Here is a 27,442-nt window from a genome sequence, read left to right on the forward strand (position 1 = left end):
ACCAAGGCTTCAGTTTCTCAAATGTTGGTGACCAGAAGTGTAAAAGAGTACCCATATTTCATTGTCTGAATTGGAAATACTTTATGAATGCAACATGAGGGTGCCATGTAGTTAGAGAGCAAGCAGCATAGAGCCAGTGGCACTGCAGTCCTTGTTAAAAGCTCATATTCCAGCAGAAGCATTTCTCTTGAATCACTGAGTTGTATTTTGCATTTCCAACTTGCTTTTGCCACACACGATCTCAGGTTCATCCATTTATCTCTGTTGTCCCATTTCTGTGCTGAATGGCTGATAGCGCCTCGCTGTCATCAGCAGTCATCATTGACACATTCCTAAGTTTTGTGCCAAACTCCCTACTGAGTTTATTAAATATTGTTTTCATTTTTGAGAATAACACAAGTCACCCCAGCAGTAATCTTCTCCATCCAGCTGTCATCTCCATTTTTCTGCCCCTTTTTGCTGCCTTTCCATCAGTCAGTTCTTTACCCAGCTCATATTTTTGTATGTGACTTGATAGCCTTCAATACTCCTCCAACATTAGGCTTTTCAAAAATACAATACGCCAGGCTGCTAGTCCTTGAAGACAAAAGCAAGCACAGACAAGTTTCTGGAGACAGAAATCATGGGAAGCACGAACAGCCCTGCACACCAGCAGCTCATTGTGGCTGTGGCAGGTTGCTCAGCTGTCTGCTTCCTGCTGCAGAGCTGTTGAGCTCTGGGGACCAATGGAGCCTTTCTGTTATGCTTCCATAGCTCTTTTCATGTTTAAAACACTAGTGACAGTAGCACTTAGCAGCCAGAAAAATCCAGCAACACACTACCACCATATGAGGTTTGTCACCTTGGACATCCTTTTTCAGAGGTTTCAAACTTTGTTCATTTTACCTTTGCCAAGCAGTGCAGAGATGAGTGGCTTCATTTGAAGCCTTGAGAGATGCTTTACGATTTTAAAAGCCTTGGTCCTGAGATGCTGTGGATCCCACGAGAACCCAGCAGTGCTGGGAGCTGGAAGCTGGTGGGGTTCCCCTCCCTATGAGACTGTCAGAATGTCCCAGTGAATAGCTTTAATTTCCACTGAGACATGAAGAGTTAGCATGCTGACAGTGTTCCTACTGAGTCCTTGAATAGGAAGCCTGCAGTGTGTGTGGGCTCTGGAGTATGGGAAAGCTCATAATGGGCCTCTGAGTACATAGGGAAAAATGTTTTTTTATTTTTCACACTCGCCTTTCTGGTGTATCAGTCAGAATGAAATGTTTAATGCAAATTTCTTCTGAACTGGGGACTTCAGTGCAAAATAAAAGAAAAGGTTGGGGGAGGGGGAGTTTTCTTGCTGTAACTGGCAAGCAATAGTTTGCTTCCACATGACTTTAATGGATGTTGGCTTGACTTTTAAGATTGTATCATTGACCTGCAGTGTTTAGGCAGCCAAAGAGCTGCCAAGGCCCTGCTGCTACTCTCCTGATGGCCAATCACAGTCACATACCTAATTTGTTGCAATTTCAGTGATGTTTTGCCTATTGTAAATGTTTGTGTGGGGGTGGATGAGTTGTTTTTTTGGTTGTTTTTTTGTTCTTGTTGTTGTTGTTGGTTGGTATATATATATAAAGGATAGAGAAAGCCGTCAGAAAGATGTATTATATTAGAGACTTGGGGACAGCCAATCATCTGAAGGTGGTGACTTGTGAGTACATTTGGATTTTTTGGAAATTGAAAAGATGGGAGAAAAATAAGTGGTGGAGCCCAGAGATTCCACCAACATTTCATGGAAGAATGGAAATAGCACCTGACTTAAATATATATGTATGGCATCGTGTCCTCTTAATTTCATTTAACTAAGTTGTGGCTCAACAAAGCACAGATTGACAATGAAGAATGACTTTGAGAAACACAAACACCCAAAGTGGGAAAGCCCAAAGAGCGTTCATTAGGGACAGTCTTCTGCTGACAGAGGAGGAAATGTTTTGCTTTGAAAGCCCAGATCTGGTCATACTTAAACAGATGGAGGGAGAACCCTCATGCCCACAAGAAGTCTGTACAGTGTGTATTGTGTGGGCATTGATTTTTGTTGTTTCTCTTGAGCCAGATTAGTAAACAGTCATCTTCTGTTAAGCTCTTCAAAGCCTTGTAGTTTTTCTTCTGCTTTGTTTGACTTTTTCAGTGCAAAAGGTTTAGCATGGGCTCAATTATGGACTTTACAACACTGTCTTATCTAACTACTTTAGTTGTTCTGAATTATTTTCTTCCCGTTTAATCCTTTCCAGAATCTTGCTACAAAAATCACTTTGACCTTGCTCTTTGAGATTAAGTACCACCATTTTTATTGCTTTCTTTTTTAAGATAGCCCCGATCCATTGCTGAGCCTGCTGGGTGCTCCTGTCTTGCAAATATTAATTTGACCGATTTCCTCTTTTGCTCCAGCTCTGCTATTATGATTCTGTGGGCCTCACGCTGCACAGATGCTGGGGAGAATGGATATTATCAGGTATAAGGAGGCTAGTGCCGTAATATCCTGCTGAAGTACAGTCATTAAGTACAATGAAATACCTTTCATTTCTTTTCTCAGAAACATTCCCTGTAGTTACAGCAGATAGGTGACCAGGAGTGACCTGTGAGCAGTGAACAGCACGACTATTTGCATCTAAATAGTGTTTCTTCGGTTTATTATTTTTATGACACTGTTTTCCAGTAACAGCAAACAAATACATCTTTTGTTTTGCTTGTAAATTAGAGTTGGTCTATCTCATTTCTCTGTAGTTGTTTGCTTTTTTTTTTTTTTTTTTTCCTTTTCTTGCATCTCTTGAAGGGATTACTGTTCAGTGAGTAGAGCAGAGGCCAGGGCAGTGCAGTGTGGGCAGCTGAGGACACTGGGCTGATTGCCCATGCACAAGGGGAATGGAAGCAGGGTGCAGAATGGGGCCCTGCTGCTGCTGTGGAGCAGGCTGGAAAGTAGCAGTAGAAGTCTTTGCCCTAAGAAATAGTTGAGATTTGCGCTCCTGGGATGCAGTGTTTTTTGTGATTCTGCTGTGGCTTCTGCTTGCAGCAGGCTTTGTGCCCTCCTGGTTATCTCACTGCTCTTGTATCTTAGAATCATAGAATCATTCAGGCTGGAAAAGATCTCTAACGTCACCTAGTCCAACTGCCAACCTGTCCCCACCATGTCCACTAACACAGTTCTCAGTACCACATCTTGAACACCTCCAGGGATGGTGACTTCACTGTTTCCCATAGCTTGGGAACAGTGGCTCTGTTGCATCCTGGGCAGGAAGGAGCTCACTTTCTGTCTCTAAGCTAATGATATTTTGGAACTGAGCAGTGTCTTTCATCCTGTACCAGGGAGAGTATCAGATGCGATATTTGAGAGGTTTGTGTGTTATTATAGGGTTGTAAATAGAAGTTGTCTTCCAGTTAGCTCAGCAGTTTAGGGACATGACACAGCTTTAGTTTTGAAATGCAAAAAAGTCACTGATGATGCTCAGGATTTTTTCCCTAAGGAAATGTCTTCAGTTTAGGGCATCTTTCAAAATGATTTCAAGTATTTCAAACATGAGGGGGAAGAGGATGAACTGGCATAGTGCTGTGGCCACTTTGTTTAAAAACAGGTTTCAGAAAAATCTGAGAGGATTCCCCCATAAATCAGGTTGGAACTCCAGTCCTTCCCAGTGGATTTCAGGTGTTGTTACAGAAATGCACAACTCAGGGACCTTCCATGAAAATGGTGCTTTCCGTGAGCGTTTAGATGTCAGCAGAATCCTGAAGTTCTTCAGCACGTTTTGCTTGCTGGGACCACATTACTGCTCCATACTGCCTGCTTTCTAGATAACGTTTTCACATGGGGGAAGGCTGTTGTCTGAAGGGACTCTTGGGCAGTTTGTCAGCCCCTAAGGCAGTGGTTGCTGAGGGAAGCCTGGAAGAAGAGCAAAACCTGGGATGGAATTCAGGCAGGCAGTTGAGCTTCTTGTAACTTTCATTAGTGTAACCATCAGCAGTATCCTACTCTCCAGGACATCCCTGAGATATCAGTAGTTCACAAACTAAGCTGCTCCTTCTCTTTGTCATCATTGAAAGAATAGAATCAATAAGGTTAGAAGAGGCAACTAAGATCATCTGGTTCAACTATTAACCATGCCTCTCAGTGCCACATCCATGCATTTCCTGAATAACTCCAGGGATAGTGGCTCCACACCTCCCTGGGCAACCCATTCCAGTTCTTTACCACTCTTTCTTAGAAGAAATTTTTCCAAGTATCAAACCTGCACCTCTCTTGGTGCAACTTAAGGCCATTAACTCTGCTATCACTATCCTATTAGTCCTATCACTGATAACCAAATAATTTGGTTCATTTTGTTTTGTTTCAGAGCTGGAAAAGGAGATCACTAGGAGATCAAAGAAAGTCTGCATTATCAAAGTGGTGGGAACCAGGAACCTGTGGAAAAACATTGTGGTATTGTGTGTGAACTCGTAAGTTTCATATTGTGTTTCTACTCGAGTTCTTTTTATGGTTGGTGAACTGAAAGCAACAATGGGAAATGATGGGGGCTCTCCAGTGAGGGACCCTTAGCTTAAGCCTCTGGTAAAAACCATGGAAAAGTACCAGCTGTTGCAGGGAACTATTTTATATGGCAAAGTGGAGGAAATAGTCAGTCATCTCAGACAGCAGCACCAAGTGTCATGCTGCAAGAGCGCTGCCATCAGAACTGCTCTGACATCTCACACAGCCACGTGCTTACACTTGCAAACATCTGCTGCTGGCATCCTGGAGGGGATTTTTGAAATTATTAATACCACAGGAGCACAAGCCTGAGTTGTTTACATCTGATATAGCTGCATCGCAGAGGAAGACGTTGCTTACCAGCAAACACAAGCTTGCTCCCTTGTACAGCAGTGCCCTTGATGTGGCCTCAAAAAGAAACTGCAAAGTTGTTTCAAATCTCCCAATCAAGAATAGAGCAATGCAATGCCTGTGTCCTGAAGCTTCTGCTAGTACATGCTTACGTGTGCAAAGTGAGGCCTCCGCCTGAGAATTTTGCTGGTTACAGTCTCTGAGAGCTGTCCAAAATTGAGCACTCCATTAAAAGGAAATGGATAGGCTGCAAATTTAGCCTCTAACAAAACCCAGCTTACAGAGAGGAAATTTTCTCATTTTTCTAGAATGTCCATTTGAATTTGATTCTGAGATTTTTCTAGTGGGAAGTGGGAGCAGACTGGACATCTGCACATCCCCTGTTCTCCTTAGGAAGTCTGTTGTGCTCTTGTGGCTTTTTTCTTCCCCAGTTCATGGCCCTACTCTGTAGCTGTTGTCCCTGCTAATAGGCACATGGAGCAGTCTTAACACAGAGAGGACAGCCGCTGAGAGGCATACAGTTTCTGCACTGGTTGCAGAACCAACTCTCTTCATAGGGCTTTACATTCCTCTTTGCCACCTCTCAGTATTTGGCCTGGTTCTGAAGCTGATGCAGTGTTTTCTTCTTAGGCTGAGCAAATGGATTGAATAACCAGAATTAGCCATTGTACAATCAGTGAATATACAGATGCTATAATTATGGAATATAAGAGAGTTTGGCTAAGTAGGTTATTACACCAAAGAAAGAATAGATAGAGTGTTTACCCTTGTCCTAGGCTCACTGTAAAACTCCAAAGGAGGGATCTACAGAAGAGGTCCTTTCCCACTGGTAGTCAGCTCTTAAATGGGTCTAGAAGAGGTGCAGCCAGGCTCCACCCCTTCCAGCAGCAGAGGTGAATTGCCTTTACCTGTGCTCCCAGGGCTGATTCATTGCTCACCTCAGGTGATCCATCAGAGGTTCAGACCATGATTCAGCAGTTCCCATACAGCTGTATGTGGAAATATGGGGGAATTCTCCCTTTCACCCACACCCTTTCTAGTGATGCGTATCTGGAAATTCCCTAACCCAGAATTAGGGAGCCCACAGAGTGACTTAGAGCAATAGTGTATGGAGGCTGTTTGCCATCCATATAGAGTGTGCAGCTGATGTGTGTTTAAGGAAATATCTTTCAGGTTTGTCTTTATGAGGTGTGAAAAAATAAATCTAAGTTCTGTTGATTCTGTTGCATTCTCTGCACTAAGTTTTAGCAGTGTAAATGGAACACGGAGGAAGAACCTTTCTCAGGGAGTGGTGAGTTATCAAGGGAGATAAATATCTTCAGTTTCAGCAAGATAACTGAGCAATTCATGGGGAAGCAGACTGGGTAGCAAAGCACAGATGATATGCTAATCTGGCTTATTGGTTATGGCCTAAATATCAACCTTAGCAAGCATGTGTGCATGCAGACAAGAGAAAGGGAGAAGATAAAAACTGGTTAATGCTTCTCCATTATTAAAAAATGATTTTTCTAATCAATATTTCACTTAGAAGGAGGTGTTATCCAGATACCCAAGGCAGGTGACATTTCTCTATAATGGCAGGTAACTGCATAGCTGTTTGTTGTTGGGGGGAGGAGTGCAGTGCTGGGGGAAGTATTCCTGAATTGTGGTGTTGATTCATAAGGTAGCGAGAAAAATTCCCCAGGCTCCGAGTAGTCATGTGCTCAGCAGTTGTGTATTCCCCAGCTGTTTCTATGCTTAAATAACCAGTTTACACTGACAAGTGCTTCAAGTTCCTCACACTCGGAGGATAGAGGTGTATCAGTATAATGCACCTGCCATTCATTTTTGGAGACCTGCTCTGCAGCTCTGTGGGGCACCATCCATTTGACATGAGCTTGCAGCAGTTTTGTCAGGTGTAGGTGCTGGGGCAGGAGGCCCTTCCCTGCAGAGGTACTGCTGCTGCTCGAGGGGTTGTTGAGTTGAGAGCATCAACCTCCTGCCAAAGCCGTGCTGGTGCAGTGCAGCGTGGCACCATGCTTGAGTGACGTTAGGGCTTCTCACAGTGATTTCTCTGCCTCCAGCCTCCCCACTCTCCCTTCCTTGTCTTCTTTATTTTTTCTTTCTTGCATTGAGAGGAAAGGACAGGAAGAAGAGGAGTATAACAGTGCAACGAGATGTGGAATTATTGGCATTGTGAAGAACCTTCTAAAAGGAGAGATACTGCTCTAATGTGATATATGTGTAGACTGAACTAGGGATTATTGTTTCATCATAGTAATAATTGTTGCAGAACAATGTGTGACTTCAAATGCTTATTTCTAGGGGGTTTTCAGTTGTAACAGGCTAATGTGGGGGGTGAGATGCCATTTGTAGTATGATTCAGTGCCACGGGCAGGAGGGTCTTTCTGGAAGAGATATTTGTATTGTACGTGTTTTGCTGCCCAAGCACACAGGTTGTTCTGTCACAGCAGTACTGGTTGAGTGGCTGTCAGCAGTTGGATATATTGGAAATAGCTCGAGGGAGGGGTTCCAAAATGTGTTGGGAAAACCAGTCACAGAATCTTAAAATCACAGAATATCCCAAGTTGGAAGGGACCATAAGGATCATTGAATAGGTACTAAGAGTCCTTGTGAAGTTTATCATATCCTGATCTTGACCAAAAGGTGTGCAAAGGAAGACAGTAGATTGCAAATCTCTACTTGAATAAGGATTTTTTTAATTTTCTTTTTTAATAATGTCTTATTTTAATGATAGCACCTGGAAGACTAACTAGAGATGGGTCTTTTTGCAGTAGGCGTCGTATTCTCACAGCAGAAATGCTTCCCACGTGACTGTGTTCCTGTGTTGAATTACATTGCAGTACATGGTCATGATCTCTTGCTGCCCTTTCCTGTTCCCTAGGCTGACTGGCTACGGCATTCACCACTGTTTTGCAAAAAGCATGATGGGGCACGAAGCGAAGATGACGATTACCCAGAACTTCTATGCAGACTACTATACCATGGCTGGGATTGCGCTGGCATCTTGCCTGGCCATGTGCCCCGTGGTTGGGTTCCTGGGGAGGAGAGGAGGGCTCCTGCTCTTCATGATCCTTACAGCTCTGGCATCGCTTCTTCAGCTGGGCCTTCTGAACTGTGAGTTGGAGATGCGCTTTTCAGGACCACAGGAGGCTGAGTGTGACACGTAGGGGTAAAATGGTCACAGCAGTTGATGGTGGAGAGTCTGACAGCCAAGTAGCTGTGTGGGAACTTGGCTGATTTCTATGCTGTATGATCCTGCTGACGGTGATAGCAGAAATGTCACTTATAGTATATTTTCACTCCCTTTTATATCAGTTAAAGTAGAACACCGTTAGGTGCTCATAAGAGTCTCCTTTTCGATGTTTCCTTGCACTGTACAGGTACAGAGATTTACACTCTGTCAGAGTTAACAATTCACTGTCAAATTTTGGATGAAGGTTCTCTCCTCTCCATGTTTTTTTCTTATGGGAGGGAAGAATTGATTTTAACATGTTCATAGAGTTGATGGAAAATGTTATGCAGCCTAGGTCGATTTCCCCCCCACCTCCAAGGATCTTTGGATAAGGGACCTAGGAATGTTTCCATCACCTCTCTCAGATTTGCCATGCAGTACACCTTAGCTTCAGCAGCTGAATTTATCTGAAGGATTCTCCGAACAGTTGTTGCCTTAGATTCATTAAGAAGAAGAATTGTGTTCTGGATGAGTCCCAGTGGTGAAGCTCATTGAGTGTTGGTGCTGCTTCTAGGTCTATCACGGAAAGACAAGTGAACAAAAAAGCATTTATTTCAGTGAAATATGCGATGGGTAGGGGCTTGGGAAGGAAGGAATCTTCCCACTTGGGTCTGCTTTCTACATGGTCTCTAAAAGAAGCAGGAGTTAAAGCAGTAGGTGCATGTCTTCTGCCTAATCTGACCATCTTGCTGCTTCCAAATAATGTGTGGGTAGCAGAGAAACACAGCTGAGGAACCCTACTTCTGCTGTGGCATGTGTGCAAGGTCTACGTGCATATGTAGGTATGATTTCAGGAAGCGATGCAGCTTGTCAGAGGGATTGTTCCTTTCAAAAGCAAGAGTCTCTCCCCCTCCTCTGGGTGCTGTTGGGAGACTGAGACGTGCCTCTGGACAAACTGGAATTGTGACAAACACAAGAACATTGGTTGTTGCTGTTTTCCACTTCTAAGTTTAGAAATGACTTCAGAGCTTTAATGAGAGAGGGTTTTTGCATTGAGGATGGAAAGATTTTTACGTTCCCACATGTTGAGGGGGAGCCCTTGCCCAGCAAGTGTTGCCCATATTTACAGACTATGTTTCCTGAAAGTGTTGACCAAGTCAACCTTTAGTGAACACACTATTTGTGGAAGTGGAAGGTGGGAACAGTGAATATCTTTCAGGACATTGAGGAGACTCCAGTGTTGCTCTCCACTTGGTACAGATGTTTACATTTCCTTTGAGCACGCTTACTGTGCCCAAAAGCATCAGCTGAAAGGGGAGAAGCTCCATGCCTCATCTCATGTTCTGAAGTACTGTGACATGCAGATGCACACTATGTATGTATGTGTGTGTATGTTCTCCCAAAACTCCAGGTTCTCATGATGGTGTCCAGCAGGGTCTCTGCAATACATTCATCTTTATTTCTAAGGGCATCACATATTTGTGGAGGCTGCCAAGGTAGTAAACGTAGTTGCTTTGTAGAGAGAAAGTACACTGGAGCCATTAAGATCTGGTTTCAGTTTTTCAGCAACAACAAGGGCTGATGGTGAGGAGGAACATTCTGTAAGAATTGCTAGAACCTTTTCTGTGATGGGTTTGTGTGGTTTTGTGGGTACAGCTGCTCAGAGAAGCTGTGGTGTTCCATCCCTGGAGGCTCAAGGCCAGGTTGGATGGGCCCTGGGCAGCCTGAGCTGGTGGGGGGCAGCCCTGCCCACAGCAGGGGTTGGAGCTGAGTGGGCCAGTCCAACCCAGACCATTCTGTGACACAAAGTTGCTAAAATCTGAAAACAGCCATAGACCCTAGGTGTTTTCTGCTGTGTTGATACATGGACTTGAGTGGATGCCCTGTTCCTGTGGGCTGTCCCTTCTTTCCTTCCCCTATTTCTTTGTAAAAAGAGGAGAGAAAGGCAGCCTTGAGCTTGTCTCTTCCTGCTTTAGACCATACCCCATTTCTTCCCCAAAACTGCTGGACAGCATTCAGAGAGAAGCAGTGGTGTACCAAATATTAAATCTGTTACAGCTTTATGTTTCAGTTTAGCATAATTTGGGTGTAATTAGCAAACAAAATGGGAATTGCAGAAGGGGGGAAAGGGAGACGAGTGTATCCATCAGCAGCAAGCATTGAGGCTCATCCTTCTTAGTCCTTGCTCCAGACCCTAGGTTGCCTTGCTGCCAAGGGAGGAGGTCACTCACCACACAGTGATGCTTACTCTGAGAGCTTTGCTTTCCAAGCAGAGCCTGCATTGGTCATCTCCTTGGGGCTGCAGGATGGGGACAGTTTCTCTTCTCCTTCTTTGTTAACAACAAAGAGGCCTTTGTGTTAGCCCAGCAGTAATTCTGGGTCTCTTCAGAATGCCTTGCCTCTGTGGTTATTATCACCATTTCATTAGCATTCATTTGGCTGAAGCTGGCACATTGCATCAGGGGGCTGTGGGACAGGAGGAGTGCGTGGGGCTGAGGGAGGCATGCGGGGCTTGCCTTTTCTTTTTTACTCTGGATGAGTTGCGTGAGTAACAACAGTACACTCTTGTTTTCTCTCCCTCTCTTATTTTTATCATATTGTAACTTCATGATCTTGGACGCAGTGATTGGAAAATACAGTCAACTTCCAGACTCAGGTACGGTTTACATACATGTCTGCAATGTGCAGGAAGCAGTGCTGAAGTCTGTTCTGAGAAGGGGACACAGACACTGTTTTTCAACCTTAAGTACTGTCATGGCAGTGCAGCGATGGGCTGCAGGGGAACTTCAGCATCTGACTGATCAGACGTGGCCTTGCCCAGCTTTTCCAAGGTCTGTTCTGTCCAGCAGTGCCCACTGGGTCATTGTTACAAAAAGTGCCCAAGAGCCTCACAGAGCCCTGGTGTGCAAAGCACTTCACTCACATCCCTGTCTGCCAGCAGGATTTGTCCTCTCCTACAGACTTGGGGTGCATGGCAGAAAGGGCTTAGCCCTCAGCAGGCTGTGGGAATCGTTCAGTATGCTGCAAAAGTTGTGACCTAAGGAGTCATATACTTTTTGCTCTCCCAAAAGCTGATATTTTCAGCAGGAATGTAAGTGGGTGGCTATCCATTGGATTCAACACAGTGAGGGTCGAGCTGAGTTGGAACAGTCTGCAGACCCATCACTCGCAGGGCATTGGCAGGTGTAATGGAAGTGGGAGCACTTCTGTTTCCCTCCCCTGCTGTCCCAAGAGCCTCTCCAGCACCCAGGGCTGTGAGCTGTAGGTGCTGGCAACCTGATGAACACCTCCTGCGTCTGCCTGTCTGTCAAATTTGGGAGGGAAGTGTCTGGTGCCTAAAAGGCTGCCCAAATAGGTGGGGTTTTTTTGGTCTTTTGCTTTTTTGTGGTGGCTGAGCATAAATAATGCAGAGATCACTGCCATTTTTGGCATGACATTATGATTTTTTTTCATCCGTGTTTGTGTCTTGGATGCTTGGGAAAGAATTTTATAAATACCTGTTTTAAATTAGCTTTACAGAAATGACTCAAATCCTTATTTAGGGAGAATGAGTAACGTAGACCTGTTTTCTTGTTTTCCTTCTTGGAGATTTGGCCTCATTCTCTCTTTTCATGCACATCCTTGTCTTGACAGGTATGAGTGACAGTGTCAAAGACAAGTTCTCTACCGCATTTTCCATTGTGGGGATGTTTTCTTCGCATGCCGTTGGAAGTCTCAGCGTATTCTTCTGTGCTGAAATCACACCCACAGTAATAAGGTGAGACACCAGGGCCCCTCACCTTAAAGGGCAGGGAAGAAATTAAACTCATTTTCTTGATAACTGTAAGTTAACACGTTGTATGGGGTAGGGGGGAAATCTCCCATAATTGGAAACCACACAGTAATTTCTGAGCCACTTTTTAATCGCTGCAGTCTGTCTGTCTAAGTAAATGCCTATTTGAGGACAGAGAGGCTCTGTTTCAGATGGCTCCACCTCATACCCCATCGTGGTGATTTTCAGCAGGCCAGTCATCACATGAACTGCATTTGTTCACAGCATGGTATGGTCTAAATTACTTAACTGAAGCGAATTCTGTAGTTTTGCACCATTTTGTTACTTTGCTTACCCTGCTGGATTTGTACAGGTGGTAACTGTGTGAGCCCACAGCTGGATATTAGATAGATTCACACAGGTGAGCAGAAAAGGACGTAGCCTCAGTCAGTTCCCTGCCTCCGTAGGGAGAGTTAATCCTGCTATAGGAGTGGTTCAGTGGAAAGGAGGTGCTGCAGTATGCAGTGTTCAGTGCTGCAGGAGTGTACAGGTGCTCTGAGGATTTGCAGCCTTGCCTACAGCACCACTTTGTTTTGCCTTTACTGCAGAATCATACTTTACCTCTTTGCCATCTTTCTGTTTGCCCCCAGATCTATCTTAGCCAAGGCTCAGTGTTTCTCTGAAGGGGAGTGCTCTCATGCTGGGCAGTAGTAGAACTCAGGCAGATGATCTTCTCTGGAGAGCCTTCTGTAAATTGTCTTTGTATCGTGTGGCTTATGTACCATTTTATTTATTCACCGTTATCTTTCCTGGCACGAAGTTTGTGCTTGTGTGTTCTGGATAATGCTTTCAGCAGTGCCACAGCAATTCAGGAGTCCGCTCTGATTCCCATTGAATTTCATAGGAATGTAGGTCATACGGGTGGGAGGGAGAGGGGAGCAGGGAGGAAGAGATTCTGAGCTTCCCTCTTCCCCTCCAATTACATGCTTTTTCAATAACTTTGTAAAAGCATTATAACAAAACTGTCAGATTTACCAGTCCCCTCAGTCCACAGCCTGCTCTTCTAAGCTCTCTGACTTTGTGAATATATTTTACAGATAATATTATTCTCACAGGGAAGGGCAGTATGAGTGGTGAGGAGATTGCACAGCAGCCCAAAACACTAGCAGCTATATATTTACGTGCCTGTCAGTCATTTGGTCTCTTTATGCCTCTTTAATTTCTCCTCATCTCTGTTTGAAAGGCATGCAGATAAGGAATCGGCCGAGTCTACTATGGGATCCCAGAACGGAATCTGACAAGTGGGGTCAGATATGCAGTGTGAACCTAGCAAGCTTTTTCCTTGAATTGCTCGTGTTGTAACAAAGACGGGGACAAATTCCTGTCTGGGAACCAAAGTTCTGCTTCCCCTGGCTCTGCTGGGTGACACCAAGCAAGTGACAATAGCTGGATGTGCCTCAGGGTTCCCATTTATAAATAGGGATGATGATACTCCGCAGCGCTTTGCAGTCCTACCATTGCAAACCTGTTGATGACATCTGCTTGGGGCTGTAATTGTGCTGCGGCTCTCAGGACAGTCTGTCAACATGTCTCAGGTGGAAGTAGAGTTAAGTGTCTTGTGCTGTGGTGGGCTCTGGACTCATTGCCTCTTTTCCAGAACACCATTGGTATTCTGATGTCCCTTAGTGTTTCGAGCATCATACTGTGCATCTTAATGAATCTTGAGGAGTCTTATGGAAAAGAGAAGTAGTGAGAGATTGGGGCTGATTTGAGGTTTCCCTGATCAAATGGTTTATTTATACCAGGGACTTCCAGCTACTGGTTCTAAGCATCAAATAACACTGGTAGTCCATCTCCAGTAATCTTGATGAGAATGCCACCATGGGTTTCACAGCTGCTTCGTATGAATGGACTGAGGAATGTGTGGTGTCCTCTCCCTGTCCTCTGTGTTCTCAGTCACTAATGAGTGGGAGAAGAGACCCGGACCAGGATTTCTCTTGGTGTCCTGCTTTAGCCTTCATCCCAGAGGCACAGAAATGAAGCGTGGGCAGTGATGGCTGTATTAGGAGTTTTATCCATCGTCTCAACCTGAGTTTCCAGCAGGGTATGGTGCTGTCAACTAGGATCTGGACCCCAGGCTGGTCTTTTCAAAGGAGTCAAGGCCTTGGGTGTCTAAACTCTGGCCTGGAGCTGAGCCTCCAGCAGGGCTGTTCATGTAAGAAGAAGGCTGGTAAGAGCAAAGGAAGTGTTCAGGGAATGACTTTAGAAGCAGCTGAGTAAACGGGATGAAGTCCTAATAAGCAGTTGGTTCTGAGGACAAACAGCCAACTCAAAATAGGATGATGGTGCTGTGTACAAAGCTGAGAAGGGCGAGTCCTTCCTCTTAGGCTCAGTCGGGCTCAGGCCAAGAGCACGGAGGATGTTGTGCTGCATTCCAATGGACACTGCAGCCCCTGGCCTGCACAGGGCAGCCGTTTTGGGCACAGACCCTGTCAGGACAGAGCAGGGCTGCCAGGCCACCTGCTAACTGCTGTGCAGCAACATGAGCTCTGTCTGCTCCCTAGTGGTGGCACTACTTCCCTGTTCTCAGAGCGTTCTGCTTTTTTTGCTTTTTTTTTTCCTACCCATTTTCATATTTGCAGTATAGTCAGACATTAAAAAAACCAAGCACACCAACATATATCTTTAGTCATTCTCCTGCCAGTTTCTGAGGGCAGGATAAAGTAACGCTTGTTCTAATTACTGCCATGACATAGAAAAACTGTATTTTTTTCCCCTTCCAAATGTGAAGCTGCTTGCCTTGTAATGACAGAGCTGCCTTTGTTGCCTTTTCCCGCTTCCTTTCAGCCTCTCTGATGTCCTTCCGCAGCTGCTTTGAAGGATCACCTCAGGTCCCCTCGCTTGCTGAGATGCAGTGTAGCTGTAGCAAGCGCTGATGTGAGCGAGCCAACTTGGAGAGCAGCTCACCATGTGTTCAGGAGGGAAGTTCTGCAGAGCACCCATGTGAGCCTGTTAATGAAGCTGCAGGGAGGCTGCTTGCACAAGGGGCGCATTCAGCAAGGTTTCTAAATTGCCATTTGGAAAGCTGGCAAGGTTTTAATTAGGACTTTTGCAGTATTTGGGGGAAATTCACCCTTATCTGTGAAAAGAGCTTTACCAAGTCTGGAGAAATAGAAGGTACATACAGGAAGTTTTGTCCTAAAGAGCATTTTTTGAAACCCGCACACCTCTGCCACCGGGCCTGACCTCCCTCTATAGGAGAGGGAGCCTTGGGAAGGGCACGCTGCAGCTCTGTGGGATGCAGCTAAGGGGACAGCTTTGGGTGACAGCCCAGAGGTCTCGGTGTTCCTGCCACAGAAGCAGGTCTGCACACATCCGCAGTGTCACCAGGCGAGATGGGACAGCCCTGACCACATGGCTGGGTGTGCGCAGGGCTTGGAGAGGCTTCAGGGAAGGTAGGGCATTGCTAGAGGGGCTGCTTGCATGACCCAGAGTTGAAATGGCATGGAATGAAGCCAGTGCAAACATTTCCATTCTTATGGTGGGGTGACAGAAGAGGCTGGTTTCACACTTTAGGATTCTTTTTGAACTTTAATGCATTTTCACTCTTTTTTGGTGCTTGCATGTGTTATCTCAGTACTCTGGCACATTGCTTTAATAAATAAATAAGCATTTGTGCCATAAGGAATATTCTATGAAGTTCCCTATTTATAATTTAAGCATTTACCTGTATTCACCTTTCTGTCATCCCTTGATGCACAGCACATGAATACACAAGGAAGGCAAGAGTGAGGTGAGGCACCTGACTCATGGCGAGTCAGGGAAGAACTCTCAGAAATGAATCCCTGAACTCTTGACTTATTCTTCTATTTCAACCACTTGCTGTGTTACCTCTTTTTTTTTCTCCTGAAAATGATTCATGTTGGTACAACACCAGTTCATGTAGAGGTTCCAGCCCCAACACATTTTATAGGAAAAATATTTCAGCACTCAGTGCTTGGTACAACAGAATGAGGCAATGATCTGTGAAGCCTCATCTCCTGCCTCCAGTGGCCTTTGCTGCCAGATACTTTGGGGACAGCCAAAACAGAGTTCCACACCTACCACTTCTTGTGTGTCTTGTCTAAGCAGGATGCTAAGCAAAATCTTGTTTGCCCTTATTAAATACGAGAGCACTTGGAATATTTTAGAGGGCTGGCCACGTACTCGCACAATACAGCTGCTCTTCTGCTTATGTAGGTGCAGTTATGTGGGTGTGAAAAGATACTTGGGTGAGTATGATTATTCCCCCCCCCATAGCAGCAGATAGGCAGTAATGATCTACAACAGCAAAGCAACACAGCTTTTTTTTTTTTTTTTGCACAGCACAAAAGCTGTGAGCAAACAGCTCTGCCTCAGAGATTTCAGAGTCTGTGTGCCCAAGTTGCTTGCCCAGTAAGACAGCCTGAAGGCCAAGGGTCGTTCAAGTGCTTTTCCAGCACAGATGTGTGGGGCTGTGCTCTCACCTCTGCTATGTTTGCAGGGGCGGAGGGCTGGGGCTGGTCCTGGCCAGCGCAGGTTTTGGCCGTCTGACCGCCCCCATCATGGAGCTGCACAACCAGAAAGGCTACTTCCTGCACCACGTCATCTTTGCCTGCTGTACGCTCATCTGCATCATCTGCATCCTGCTGCTGCCGGAGAGCAAGAATCAGAACCTGCCCGAGAACATCCCGGACGGGGAGCACTACACCAGGCAGCCCCTCCTGCCTCACAAGAAGGGTGAGCAGCCCCTGCTCCTGACAAACTCTGAACTCAAGGACTACTCGGGCCTTCATGACTCAGCAACTGTGAGCGACGGCATCTCTGAGAACACCACTGCCAACGGGATGAAGTCTATGTAACTGGGTGGATTTTCTCCTTTTTTTTTTTGTTTGTTTCTTCAGAGGTTTTGTTTTGTTTTTGTTTTTGTTTTCCCCTTCTCCCCTTCCTTTTGTATTTTATTTGATGCTGTTGTGCAGGAGGACCAGCACTTTTGGCAGAGGTGTTTTGCGCAGGTTTTACAAACCAGTGATGGAGCAGATGCAGACTTGGGAAAATTCAACTCTGTTGCCGAAGCAACTTGTAGGAATCATCAACTGTTGTGCAGATCACTCTTGAAAAAATTATGGGGGAAAATACTCATCTGAGAAAAGACCTGGCTGGAGGTAGCCCTTCAGAACTCTTTTTTCCTGCCATTAAATATGTATATTTATTTTGATTTATTCTCAAGAAGCACTTTATTTCCTTTTCCTTTCATAGATCACAAAAATGAAGCCATCTTATTATAAGAGGTGCGGCCATTCCAAGAAAGAAACCATGGGGGGGAGGTTGTTTTTTGTTTTGTTTTTGTGTTCCTTTGAAGGAAGGAGGTATCACTGCAAAGTTGAATCGACTGAAACTTTGACTTGTGCAACATTCTTCTGCCTGTGTAGAAAGGCAAAGTGCCCAGGTTGCCTGCTGTGTTTGTATACACCAAAAAAATAATAAGAAGAAACAAAGCAAAACCTGTTGTGACTCAAATTCAGACTGCATTTTAGGCAGCTTGTGTTTTTTTTTTTTTATAGCCCATGTGCATTTAAAAGTTACTTTCTAAATTAGTACGGGTTTTTTTTTCACCAAATGCATTGAAGAAAATCCTACCCAAACAAGCTGATTTTTCAGTGAGAATCAGCTTTACTCATTTTAAGAGTCTGTTAACTTATTTTAGACTGTTCCTGCTGGTGTTTAATACTAATGTAGATGTAAATGATTTGACCAATGATGCAAAAATTAGTTTTGCCAAGAATGGCTTTAATTACTAGGAGGTCCTGAATCTACAACTGACTGCTCTAGAAGAGCACAGACCAGCAGTAACAAAAAGTAAGGAGCGTTGGCTACAGTCTTTACTTTTATTTCCCAAGGCAGCGTGGCTGCGATTGCCACTCCTGGGAAATGAGCGTTCTGGCATTGCCCTGCCTGTGTTTAGAACCAGAGGTTTTGTTACCAATTTCAGTGGACAGAATGTTTAAGTGACTATCAAAAAGGAAGGAATTGATAGCCTGTGAATGATTTAATGTCTGTTGGCCGTCTTGGGAGTTTTTGAAATGTTTTCTGGTTCTGATCCATGAACACATGGTGAGCTCACCTGTACTTCCCCCCTTTCCCAACTGCTTTTGTAGGATTTTCTTTCAGGAAAAAAAGAAAAAAAAAAATGAAATTGGGTCAATCCCACTCTGCTACTCTAAGGAAAGTGAACATCCAATTTGTCACATACTGTATGGATAGCACTTCCATCACGGCCACTTGACGTCCTTCCTCCGGACTCCAAACCAACTACTTGCATTGGCCATCTGCTTTTGGTTCTCACTGTGTGATGACTGTGAGGATCCAGTTCAATGCAAGGACACTGTAAACAAACAGCTTTCTTGCATTGTAGTTAACCTCTCTCCTCTCCCTCCCTCTTTACCTTTTCCACTCAGGCCATCCATTTGTGATTGCGCAGTAGTGCAGACGTTTGAACAAACAGAGCAGCAGGATGTTGATGTTGTATTGCGTGTCCATATGATTGCCACTTTGTTTGATGTACATCTTGCGTTTGCAAGCACGGAAAGCGCTTGTTTGCACTTTCCTCCTCTACCTGCCCTCCCCCTTCCTCCTTTGCTGTATATATATTGTCTACTAACTACTGAACCTAACAATTTCCATCTCCCACTAGGCTGCTGATGTCCTCTTCCAGTTCCCAGTAAATCAGAGAGGTGCTGCCACAGCAGGCACTGAGGTGCACAGCACAGCTCTGATAACTGCTGAGCAGGAGGACAAGTAGACCTGCAGAAGCGACAGAGTTTGTCGTGTTCAGAATAGCAATGTTGTCCTAAAGCTACTAATTTTTGTACAGAGGATGTGGACATTTGGGTTCTTCCTGAGCCCGGTACGAAACACTGGACCAGTTGATGCAAATTTTGCCCAAAATTACACTACTGTTTTTTCATCTTTGCTAGTCTTGCTGTGACGGCAAGAGCCTGATCTTCCTTACACCAAAGTTTTATTGCCCAGCTTGAGAGCAGCCATTTCCCTCTTTCTGTTCTGTGCTGACTTCCAGGATCTGTGCTCACCTAAGGATAACCCAAGGCCTTTCAAGTCCACACAGCATCCACGTGCCAAATTTGTGCAGTACCTCTCGCCTTCAGTATAAGAATTTTGTGGCAAGCCACGCACACTGGGGGGAAGAAGTGGGTTCACAAGGGAAATTGACGAGGCAGAACAAGTTTGAAGGGAATAGAAAAGGTCTCTGTGTGTACTCAAGCTGTGGTACGGCTCTTGGAGCCCATTCACACAGCTGGCTGCTTCCAGCACTGTCAGCGGTCCCGGTGTGCTCACCGCTGGTGTCCACAGCGCTTTATCGTTTCCTATTCTGGTGTTTGCTCTCTGAGGACAGGCAGGCCCAGGGAAGAGAATGCTCGTTTAAACATATCAACATTTATGTAATGAACACAAGGTGACAGGAATATTTGGCGCTTTTTGTTGTTGTTAATTCTTTAAAAAGTGACGTGAATTACTGCAGGCTTTTTTTGTTTGCCTGTAAACAGATACTCAGTACTGATGTGCAGTGTGGGGAGTCCCAGCTTCTCAGGCCGGTTTGGCCCTCCGCCTCCGTCGTAATAATAGAACACAAGATCAGTAGCTCATTTTGCACCTTCTCCTGAAAGGATGAACAATTATGTGTGTTTTCTTCTGTTTTTGTTTCCTTCTTCCCACGCTCGTGTAGCTGGAAAGCTTTTCTTAAGCTTCTCTGGTGTGGGAGAGCTCGGAGGAGCAGTCGGGTGCTGCAGGCAGACGCTCAGTGCCTCGCTGCTCAGCCATCGGCTCCTCCTTCCGCTCCTCTGCAGCTACGGCCAGGAGCTGCTCTTCTGCAACGGCCATTTCTGGCCACCACAGTGCAGGAAGCGCTCCGAGTTGTCCTGTCCACGTCAGCCCTTTTCTCTGAGCCTTCAGTTAACCTCTAAGCCCATCCGTGGATTTTTGTCTTTTGGCTTGCCATTCAAGGGCTTTCTTCCTACTTTCTCGTTTTAAAGAAAAATGTGAAAGTGACATTATGCTTGATCTTGGTTGTCTTTCCTTTTAAGATTTCCGTAATGCTTGTGCTGCCTGACACGCTACAGACAGATACAGACAGCGTGGAAAAAGCTGTCATCTGTTTGGAGGTGTTTTCTGGCACCTGTGAGAGGGTTCTGTCTGATTTACCTTGCAGTTTCGGTGAGCACGCTTGTTGTACGGTTGTTGGTATTTTTTTATTTTTTTATTTTTTTAATGGAAGTATTTTGCTTAACTGTCGCCACTTCCTGGAGCCAAACACTAAAGGTCACCAAATTGGAAGCAGAAGTGCCATTAAATGAACTCTGTGAATGTCAAGTCAAGTTGCACCTGTAGCTGGCACATAAGACAACACTATTAAGTGTGGGATCGTCTCCCCCACTGTAACTTTTTTTAAGAAAAATGACAAACCTCATTTTAAATGTATTGTGTAAAATGTTTTGGGAAAGGAGTAACAGTGTGTTATGTCTGTGGGTGAGACTTCCCTCCCCATTGCGGTTTCTGATGAAATTTTAAAGAATCGTGTTACTGTATGTTTTGATCATGAATAGTCTGGTGGTGCTTCCTCATAGCACAAGCTTAAATCGAGTACTGAAAACAGTCTTACAAGCTAAATGTCTGCATGATGTTACATCCGTTGTACCTACTGAGAAACTTTGTATGTAAATGTACAGAATAAAAAGATGTTGTCCCATCGGTTTGCCTTCCGTGGTCCGTCTCCCTCACCGTGACTTTTGGTCCTCTACAAACAGAATGATCCGATTTTAATTCAGGCTAATTAAATCTGCACATTGATTTGCAACTAATTATCCTCTGCATTCAGTCACTGAAGAACAGCTGACTCTGCTTCCTGGGCTGTATAAATTAAAATCCCGTCCAACAGCTGCTTTTGCTGCCGTGATCCTGAACTGCAGCCAAGCATTGGTGGCTGTGCCTGCCAGGTAAGAACGGGCCCAGTGCTCCCATGTGGAACGTGCAGTGCTGATAGCAGGTCTGCAACCATGGACGTTCCAGCTCCTTCAGACAACTGGAGACTGGCTGTGATCCAACATCACTCACCAACCTTTGGTGAACTTGGAGTTTTCAATTGCATCAGAAGTTTGAGTCAGGGCTCAACTTGCAATAAAAAAGAAAAATACTCCATTTGCTCATCAGGTTGCTATGCTCAATGTTCCTAAAATTGCTGTGAAGAGTAGGTACTGCTCAATAGCACAGCGTGTATTGACAGCTACAGACAGTCATTACACCATTGGCTCTGTGGTGTATTTTGAGGTTTGGGGTTTTTTTTCACATAGTTAATTTTAATCTGCCTGTTTTGTTGAACAAAATAGCAGGGGGATTTGCCTTTGAAACGATATCCTAGCAAGAAGCAAGTCTAGAGCTGTAGCAACAGAATGCCTAGCGGTGGTGGTATTGACTGCTCTGATTTTTCTAATGAGTGTGGTCAATTTATACACATGATGTTTTTCTAGCAGCTGGCAGACTTACTGCTCCAAAAGTCAAGCTGTGCTTTTTCCCTCTATGCCGCTGTCAGGGCTGTACAGAAAACCCTTTGTGAAAGCCTCCCAGTGTCCAGAAGATGGAAAGAAATTCAATGTTTAGTGCTACTACAACAGCACTAAAATGACAGAACAAGGTAATGTTCATTGTATTTTACAGCCGCTGAATACAAAACCCACGTGGTTCCATTCTAATAGCCCCCATTTCAGCTATTACCATCATTTTCCTTCTCAAGCAAAAGACAGTGCTCTCTGGTACCCTCACAGGTGTTCATAGGAACAACTAAAAGCTGCTCTGCCACGTTCAACTACCACGTGGTAGATGAGTTGCTATAACTTGGCACTGATTTCCCAGCAGAAGAAGCAGCCCAGACATTGTATGCACTTCTGCAATGATGTCCTTACATGGCAGCATCTTTCTACTCGACCAACCTGTCCCCAGCTTGGCAGGGTACAAATCTGGGGTAAAAAAATTCCAGGTCCAACTGTATTTAGGTCAGTTACATTTAATAACAAATGCAAATTCAATCAATGCAATACAAAACAAGTATACTGCTTAATGGCAGTGTGAAAACTGCACTCAGTTCTTCTGAAACAAAAACTTCCAGTTATTTTACAATGATGCAAAGTCAGAACTTCTCAGGAAAAGCCATCATTTCTTCCTTGATCCTGTTTTCTATGAGTAAGGTGAAACTGCTGTCTGTGTTTGGCAGATTGTAGCTGACAAATACCTGTTTTTTGGTCTTCTTGGCTAAAACACAGAACAAAATATTCAGGCATAGTTTACTCCGTTACAAAAGCCATGGAGATACTCAAGCATTCATTCCAAAAAACAATCATGAAGATGCCTACCAGACCATTCTCTACTTCCCACATGCCAGGACCAAGTTGTAAAGCACCCCGCACATTGCAAAGCTCTGCACAGTGCTAGAGTGGGCAATATAATCCCACCTGGTGACTGAATGAGTTTTTGGAGTGATGCAAAAACCACCAGTTGCTAGAAAACCTCCCCATGCCTTTTGTGTGTTTTGGACACTTCTTAAATATAGGATAGTGGAAGTGAAACGACAGACCAAGCTCAAACTGCATCACTGACACTTGGTTCATGAAAAACACAGAGGGAAAGTCAACAAGAAACTTATCAGACCACAATTAGCAAAGTTTTTTTTTTCATTATGAATGTCCTAAAAAGGCTCCCAAAGCTGTGCATTGCTTTTGTCAAGGCCTGCTGTTAGTGGCTGTGTTTTCTCTACCCTTCACTTGTGGTATCCAGGAACATCAGAATTTCTGGGCTACTGCACTGGTAACTACCTGGAGAGAGGTGCTATAAAATTAAGAAATGTCATCCATCACAGAACTAATTAACAGTGACAAAACCAATGTCCACGGGGGCAGGAAAACTTAATTATCAGAGTAGAACAGATAATACAAAGAAGCATTTTATAAATAAAATGGAATTCTACTTAGATATTACCTTTGTGACATTGCTGTTTTGTAACTCCCTTAATACATGGCTAAAGCTCAACTGTTGAAGCACCATAGGGAAAAACAGACACTAGGTTTAAAATAGTTGCATGAAATAAAAGACAAAAATGGTATTTAGGTCACACCACATTCATGACAGGAGTAAGCTGGGAGCTGCCAGTCCCAAGGAGAAATCAAGAGTGTTTCACTCAGCATTCAGAAACATCATCTGAAATCTAAAAACTGAAAGTAAGGACACCACAATGTGTAATATCTCAGTCCTTCTTTGTTGGAAAGTTAATTTCAGAAAACCAATATATATGTTTATAATCATATTTTAACACACACACACATATATAAAATGTAGCTTAACTACACCTTTGAGGCATTTTCTTTATACAAATCTGTTTATTGCCATTTTCCATTCTACCAGCTCACCCGTTTAGCACAGAGAGGCTACACATATGCAAAGATTTCTCTAGAAGGGGGCTCCTCCAACTCACAGGGAACAATCTTTTAGGATACAGGTTTCTCAACAGGTTAGATGCATCTCATGTTAGAGAATAGTGGCAGGGCATGGAGGTAGGCTGTGGGAAGCAGTCTCTGCACCCAGTACAGATAGAAATAGGCATGTAGGAATGGGAATGCTGCAAATATTCTTTCATCAGTGGATGGAAAAATAATAAAAAAGGGGAAAAGACAGAGCCAGTACGCTAAATGCAGCTGTTCGGGCTAGGAAGTCGATCAGACTGTAAAGAAAACAATGGGAGAATGTGCATACACTGACACATGGGAACACCAAAATTCCTGCCCCAGAACAGGGAACCTGGCACTGCAGGAACAAAGCACAGGTGATGGAACACAACTGAGAAGCAGAAGAAATAATACTATTGGCCTCCAGATGGCATTGTGTGCTACTTAAACGAGTGCCTGCCAACAGCAGAATGGAAATGGGACATAAACGTGGTGACAGCACACAGAAAAAGAAGCTATTGCCTGCCTAAAGGTTCCAAGATGACAGGATGGGTAAGAAGGCTTCCTCAACTACGGGGCTGGCTGGGATCAAACAGCCATCTCTGTTAGTGCAGAAGCTGTGGGAGTACAGAGGATTTAATTCCCTGGAGGAAAGCTCAATGCCAGCCAAAGCGATGCTTGGTATTTCTGCTCAGGGCAGAGCGCACATCTCCTTGCTGCACAGCCCATGGAACAAAGACAACACAGAGAGGCTTGGCAATAATTTTACACTGATTTCAGTGTAAAACAGCTTTGGACTGAGTGTCTGCAAGCACACTTGGCCCATATTACATTGCTGAGCTGACAAAAGCAAGCCTAGAAACCAGGGTGTAGAATTTCAGAAAGAAGATTCAGTTCTCTTCTCAAAACCCCATTAGCTAATATGATCAGCAAGCAAGCAATTAGTCAAAGCCAGAAGTGTGTCATTGACTTTCTCTTCCCAGCCCAAAGTGAAAAAGGTCCCCAGGTCTTCCTCAGTAGGGTGTTCCTTACGCAGGAAACTGCAAGTGAGAAGAGAATTTATTAAAACATAGGTGACGGTGACCAGGGGGAAAACTGCAGTCATGAGGTGAGCCAGACAGGAACACTCACCAAAAGACCAGCTGGGCATGGGAAGCTTAAAATAAAATAATGACAGGTACTGCAGGCACACAAAGAGAAGGAAGAGATGAAGGCGTGTTATGCTGTGAGGATCAAGAATAACTGATATCCCAGTACCAAGCTCTCGGTAACAAAGATAAGGACAATGCACTAACTACACGTAAAGAAATTGTGTTATCCAGCACCCCATAGAATTACTAGTGACAGTGGAGATGCCTAAACCTGGTAAGAGAAAGAGCTGCCATCAGGGGAGGCTACAGCAGTAACTGATAAAAGACAAGTTATAGAGATGGTTGTTCACAATAAGCCTTGTTGAACAACCTTTTTTTATATAGGTGTTGGGCCACAGAGAAGTAGGGGCAGGCTCATGGAACTGCCTGCTGCTACAAGCTCTTGACACAATGCCCATGATCAGGATTCAGTTTGCAAGGAAGAATTACACAACCTTTTTCAACTGAAATGACAGAAGTAAGGAGAAAGCAAGCAGTGCACCATCCTGTATCTAACACCCAGTATCAAGCACATCAGCAGTTTGCCCGCTGGAGCCATACCAGTCACTGGCCAGTGAGCTCCAATAACCTGCACAAGGCTGCCACTGAAGCTAAGCAGGTGCTAGAAGCATTGACAGGATGTGCTGTAATAGGAGGCATGTCAGGAGATGAAGGCATGCATTTGGGTTACTGCATGCATTGGTGTTGTGCCGTGGGTACACCGGGATGCTCTAACACTGGCTGGAGACCTCAAGGACATGGTTTAGTGGTCATGGTAGCGATGGGTTGAAGGTTGGAGTTGATGATCTTAGAGGTTTTTTCCAACCTCAATGATTCTATGGTTACAAGAAGGGGACAATGCCAGAGGTGTGCCTTACGTGGTGCAGCGGCAGAGCAAGCGCTGGCACCTGTGAGACAGCTTGGAGCTCACCAGGGCAGAACGTGGGTGCTAACCAGTGAGAAACATGACAGGGTTTGGTGCAATCACCTTCAGCACTGGGTGCCATTTGGCCACTACAATACGGTGAGGACATAAAGCTATTAGAGAGTATCCAAGGCAGAGCTATATAAACGGGAAGGGCCTAGACAGCAAGGGGTATGAGGGTGACTGAGGTCCCTGGGTTTGCTCAGCCCAGAGCAGAGGAGCTGAGGAGAGGCCTGATGGCGGCTGCAGCTCCTCACAGGAGCGGAGGGCAGCGCTGAGCTCTGCTCTGTGTGACAGCGACAGGGCTGAGGGAACGGCATGGAGCTGCGTCAGGGGAGGGGCAGCTGGGGTTAGGGAAAGGTCTGCACCAGAGGGTGTTGAGCATGGAAACGGCTGCCCAGGGCAGTGAGCACGGCCCCAAGTGCCAGAGTTTGAGAGTGTTTGGAGCGGGACTCGATGGCTCTTGTGGGCATCCTCCAACTCGGGATGTCCCGTCTCTCTGTGATGCCACGGCCCCCCCAGAAGCATTCCTCCTGCCCGGCAGGAAGGCCGCCCGCCCGCCCACACGAGGCGCCCCCGCCGCCCCCAGCCCCACCCCAGGGCTACGGTTCGGTCCCGCGGCCCCGCACGTACCCAGGCGCTGGGCCAGGCAGGCGGAGGCGGTGTCGGAGGGGTCCCCGAGCAGCGAGGTGGACACGGGCACGCTGTCCTGCGGGCAAAGCACAGCGCGGGCTGAGCCGCGGAACGGCACCGGGCGGGGGCACACACACTCACACTCACTCACACTCACCCGAGGGCTGCACATGGCCACGGCCAGGCTGGACAGGGCGGGCGCGGCGCCCACCCAGAGGAAGAGCGAGTCCTGCAGCCGCATGGCGTGGAAGTGCACTCGCTGCTCACCCAATTGCCCGCTGAAATCGTGCAGATCGATGCAGCCCGGCGCCGCGCCGCCGCCCGCCGCCTCCATCTACTCGGCCAGGCCGCAGCGGGACCGGGGGGCGGCGCCGAGCGGAGCTCCGCCCAGACAGCGGCGGGACGGGGCGGGGAGGGGCGGCCTCCAAAATGGCGGTTTCAAAATGGCGGCCTTCAAAATGGCGGCCTCCAAAATGGCGGCTTCAGAATGGCGGCTGCGGAGAGCGGGTTTGGCGTTCTCATTCCTGAAGCGGCACCCGTCAGGTTCGGCGGGTCCGCCTCTAGTGGTAATGAGGCAGACGAGTGGCAGAGCTGCGCTGGGAGTGGCTGAGTGCTGATTGCGGGCTGCTGGTGGGCTCTGAGCTCTTCCCTTTGTGTCACGCTCGTCTTTCTGCTTCTGGTAGCCACGGGTTTGCTCTGCGTTCGGAGCTAAAGCTGTGGTCTGAAATAGGGAAAGGAGGAAATAAAAAAAATAAATAAAAAAAAAAGCGGGCACTGTGTAGTGTTTCTATCAGGAGCTGCACGGGTGATGGTGGTGAGGTGCCTGTGAGAGCACCTGCAGGTGGGGAGGTTTTCCAGTGGGGAAAGCAGCAGTGTGGGGCACGGTTAGGTTGAGCTGCGTTGGGCTTCTGCTGAGCCCTGCTTTCCAGCAGCATAAGGGAAGTTAGGGTGAAAGGCAGGCGTGCTGGGCCTTGCAGACATTTATTCACATAGGTAAATCTTTTTCTGGATGCCCTGAGCCAGTTTCTCTGCTACATTAGGCCAGAGCCGGCTCTGCGCGGTCCTAGTGGAGGCTCTGATCTAGTAGAGCTTCTGCCCAGCATGCCTCTCCTGCTGGGTAGGAATTGGGGCAGCAGTCCTCTTTGTTTCTTCCTTGGTGTTACTACACCAAGTGTAGGTCTCTTGTGTTGCTCACAAGGCTGCCTACAGGCTTGTTCCTCCCTAAGAGGGGGGACTGCGTTTACTTCACCATGTTCTGTTCTCCTCAGGAGTCATCTCAGAGGTAAGGAGCACTGGTAGCTTTCCCTGGGATCCTGAGACCTCCAGAACCCTTTAAAACAAGTCCTTAAAAGGCTTAGAGTGCCCTTAGAGGGCCCTTCTGCATGTATGCAGTTCTAAATATTTAAGGTCTTTTGTGAAATACAATTGCTGCCTGTAAATCACACTGAGTCCATGTTCAAGCT

The 27,442-nt window shown here is 45.8% G+C and overlaps 2 protein-coding genes across 4 annotated transcripts in view; one reads left to right on the forward strand and one right to left on the reverse strand.

Annotated features, from left to right (window-relative positions):
• The window catches only part of SLC22A23 (solute carrier family 22 member 23), a 101,644-nt gene extending 81,145 nt beyond the window's left edge, over positions 1-20,499 (forward strand). For both annotated transcript variants that reach the window (XM_090136992.1, XM_031589300.2), the window contains 5 exons: positions 4,356-4,458; positions 7,725-7,957; positions 10,639-10,671; positions 11,649-11,772; positions 16,289-20,499. In XM_090136992.1, coding sequence (XP_089993118.1) covers positions 4,356-4,458; positions 7,725-7,957; positions 10,639-10,671; positions 11,649-11,772; positions 16,289-16,646 — 851 coding nt within the window. In that variant the 3' untranslated portion in view covers positions 16,647-20,499. The remainder of the gene's footprint in view (positions 1-4,355; positions 4,459-7,724; positions 7,958-10,638; positions 10,672-11,648; positions 11,773-16,288) is intronic.
• Positions 20,500-21,843: 1,344 nt separating this feature from the next.
• Positions 21,844-26,388, reverse strand: PSMG4 (proteasome assembly chaperone 4). 2 transcript variants are annotated; one of them, XM_031589301.2, is made up of 3 exons: positions 26,137-26,374; positions 25,980-26,055; positions 21,844-22,104 (listed from the first exon to the last, which is right to left on the reverse strand). In XM_031589301.2, exons 1-3 carry the CDS (start codon positions 26,311-26,313, stop codon positions 21,983-21,985), a joined length of 375 nt encoding a protein of 124 aa, XP_031445161.1. In that variant the 5' UTR covers positions 26,314-26,374; the 3' UTR covers positions 21,844-21,982. The 2 variants fall into 2 exon arrangements, with proteins under 2 accessions (XP_031445161.1, XP_089993121.1); XM_090136995.1 differs by lacking the exon at positions 21,844-22,104 and adding an exon at positions 22,111-24,331 and having other exon boundaries at positions 26,137-26,388.
• Between the last annotated feature and the right edge of the window lie 1,054 nt (positions 26,389-27,442).

This window comes from Phasianus colchicus, chromosome 3, assembly GCF_987193195.1.
Source record: "Phasianus colchicus chromosome 3, bPhaCol1.hap1.1, whole genome shotgun sequence".
In the NCBI taxonomy this organism is placed as follows: domain Eukaryota; kingdom Metazoa; phylum Chordata; class Aves; order Galliformes; family Phasianidae; genus Phasianus; species Phasianus colchicus.

Coding starts and splice junctions, on each gene's coding strand:
- PSMG4 (XM_031589301.2), bottom strand. CDS start 26,313: ATGGAGGCGGCGGGCGGCGGCGCGGCGCCGGGCTGCATCGATCTGCAC. Junction 26,056..26,136: donor TGGCCATGTGCAGCCCTCGG/GTGAGTGTGAGT, acceptor CTTTGCCCGCAG/GACAGCGTGCCCGTGTCCAC. Junction 22,105..25,979: donor CTGCCTGGCCCAGCGCCTGG/GTACGTGCGGGG, acceptor TCTGTGTTTTAG/CCAAGAAGACCAAAAAACAG.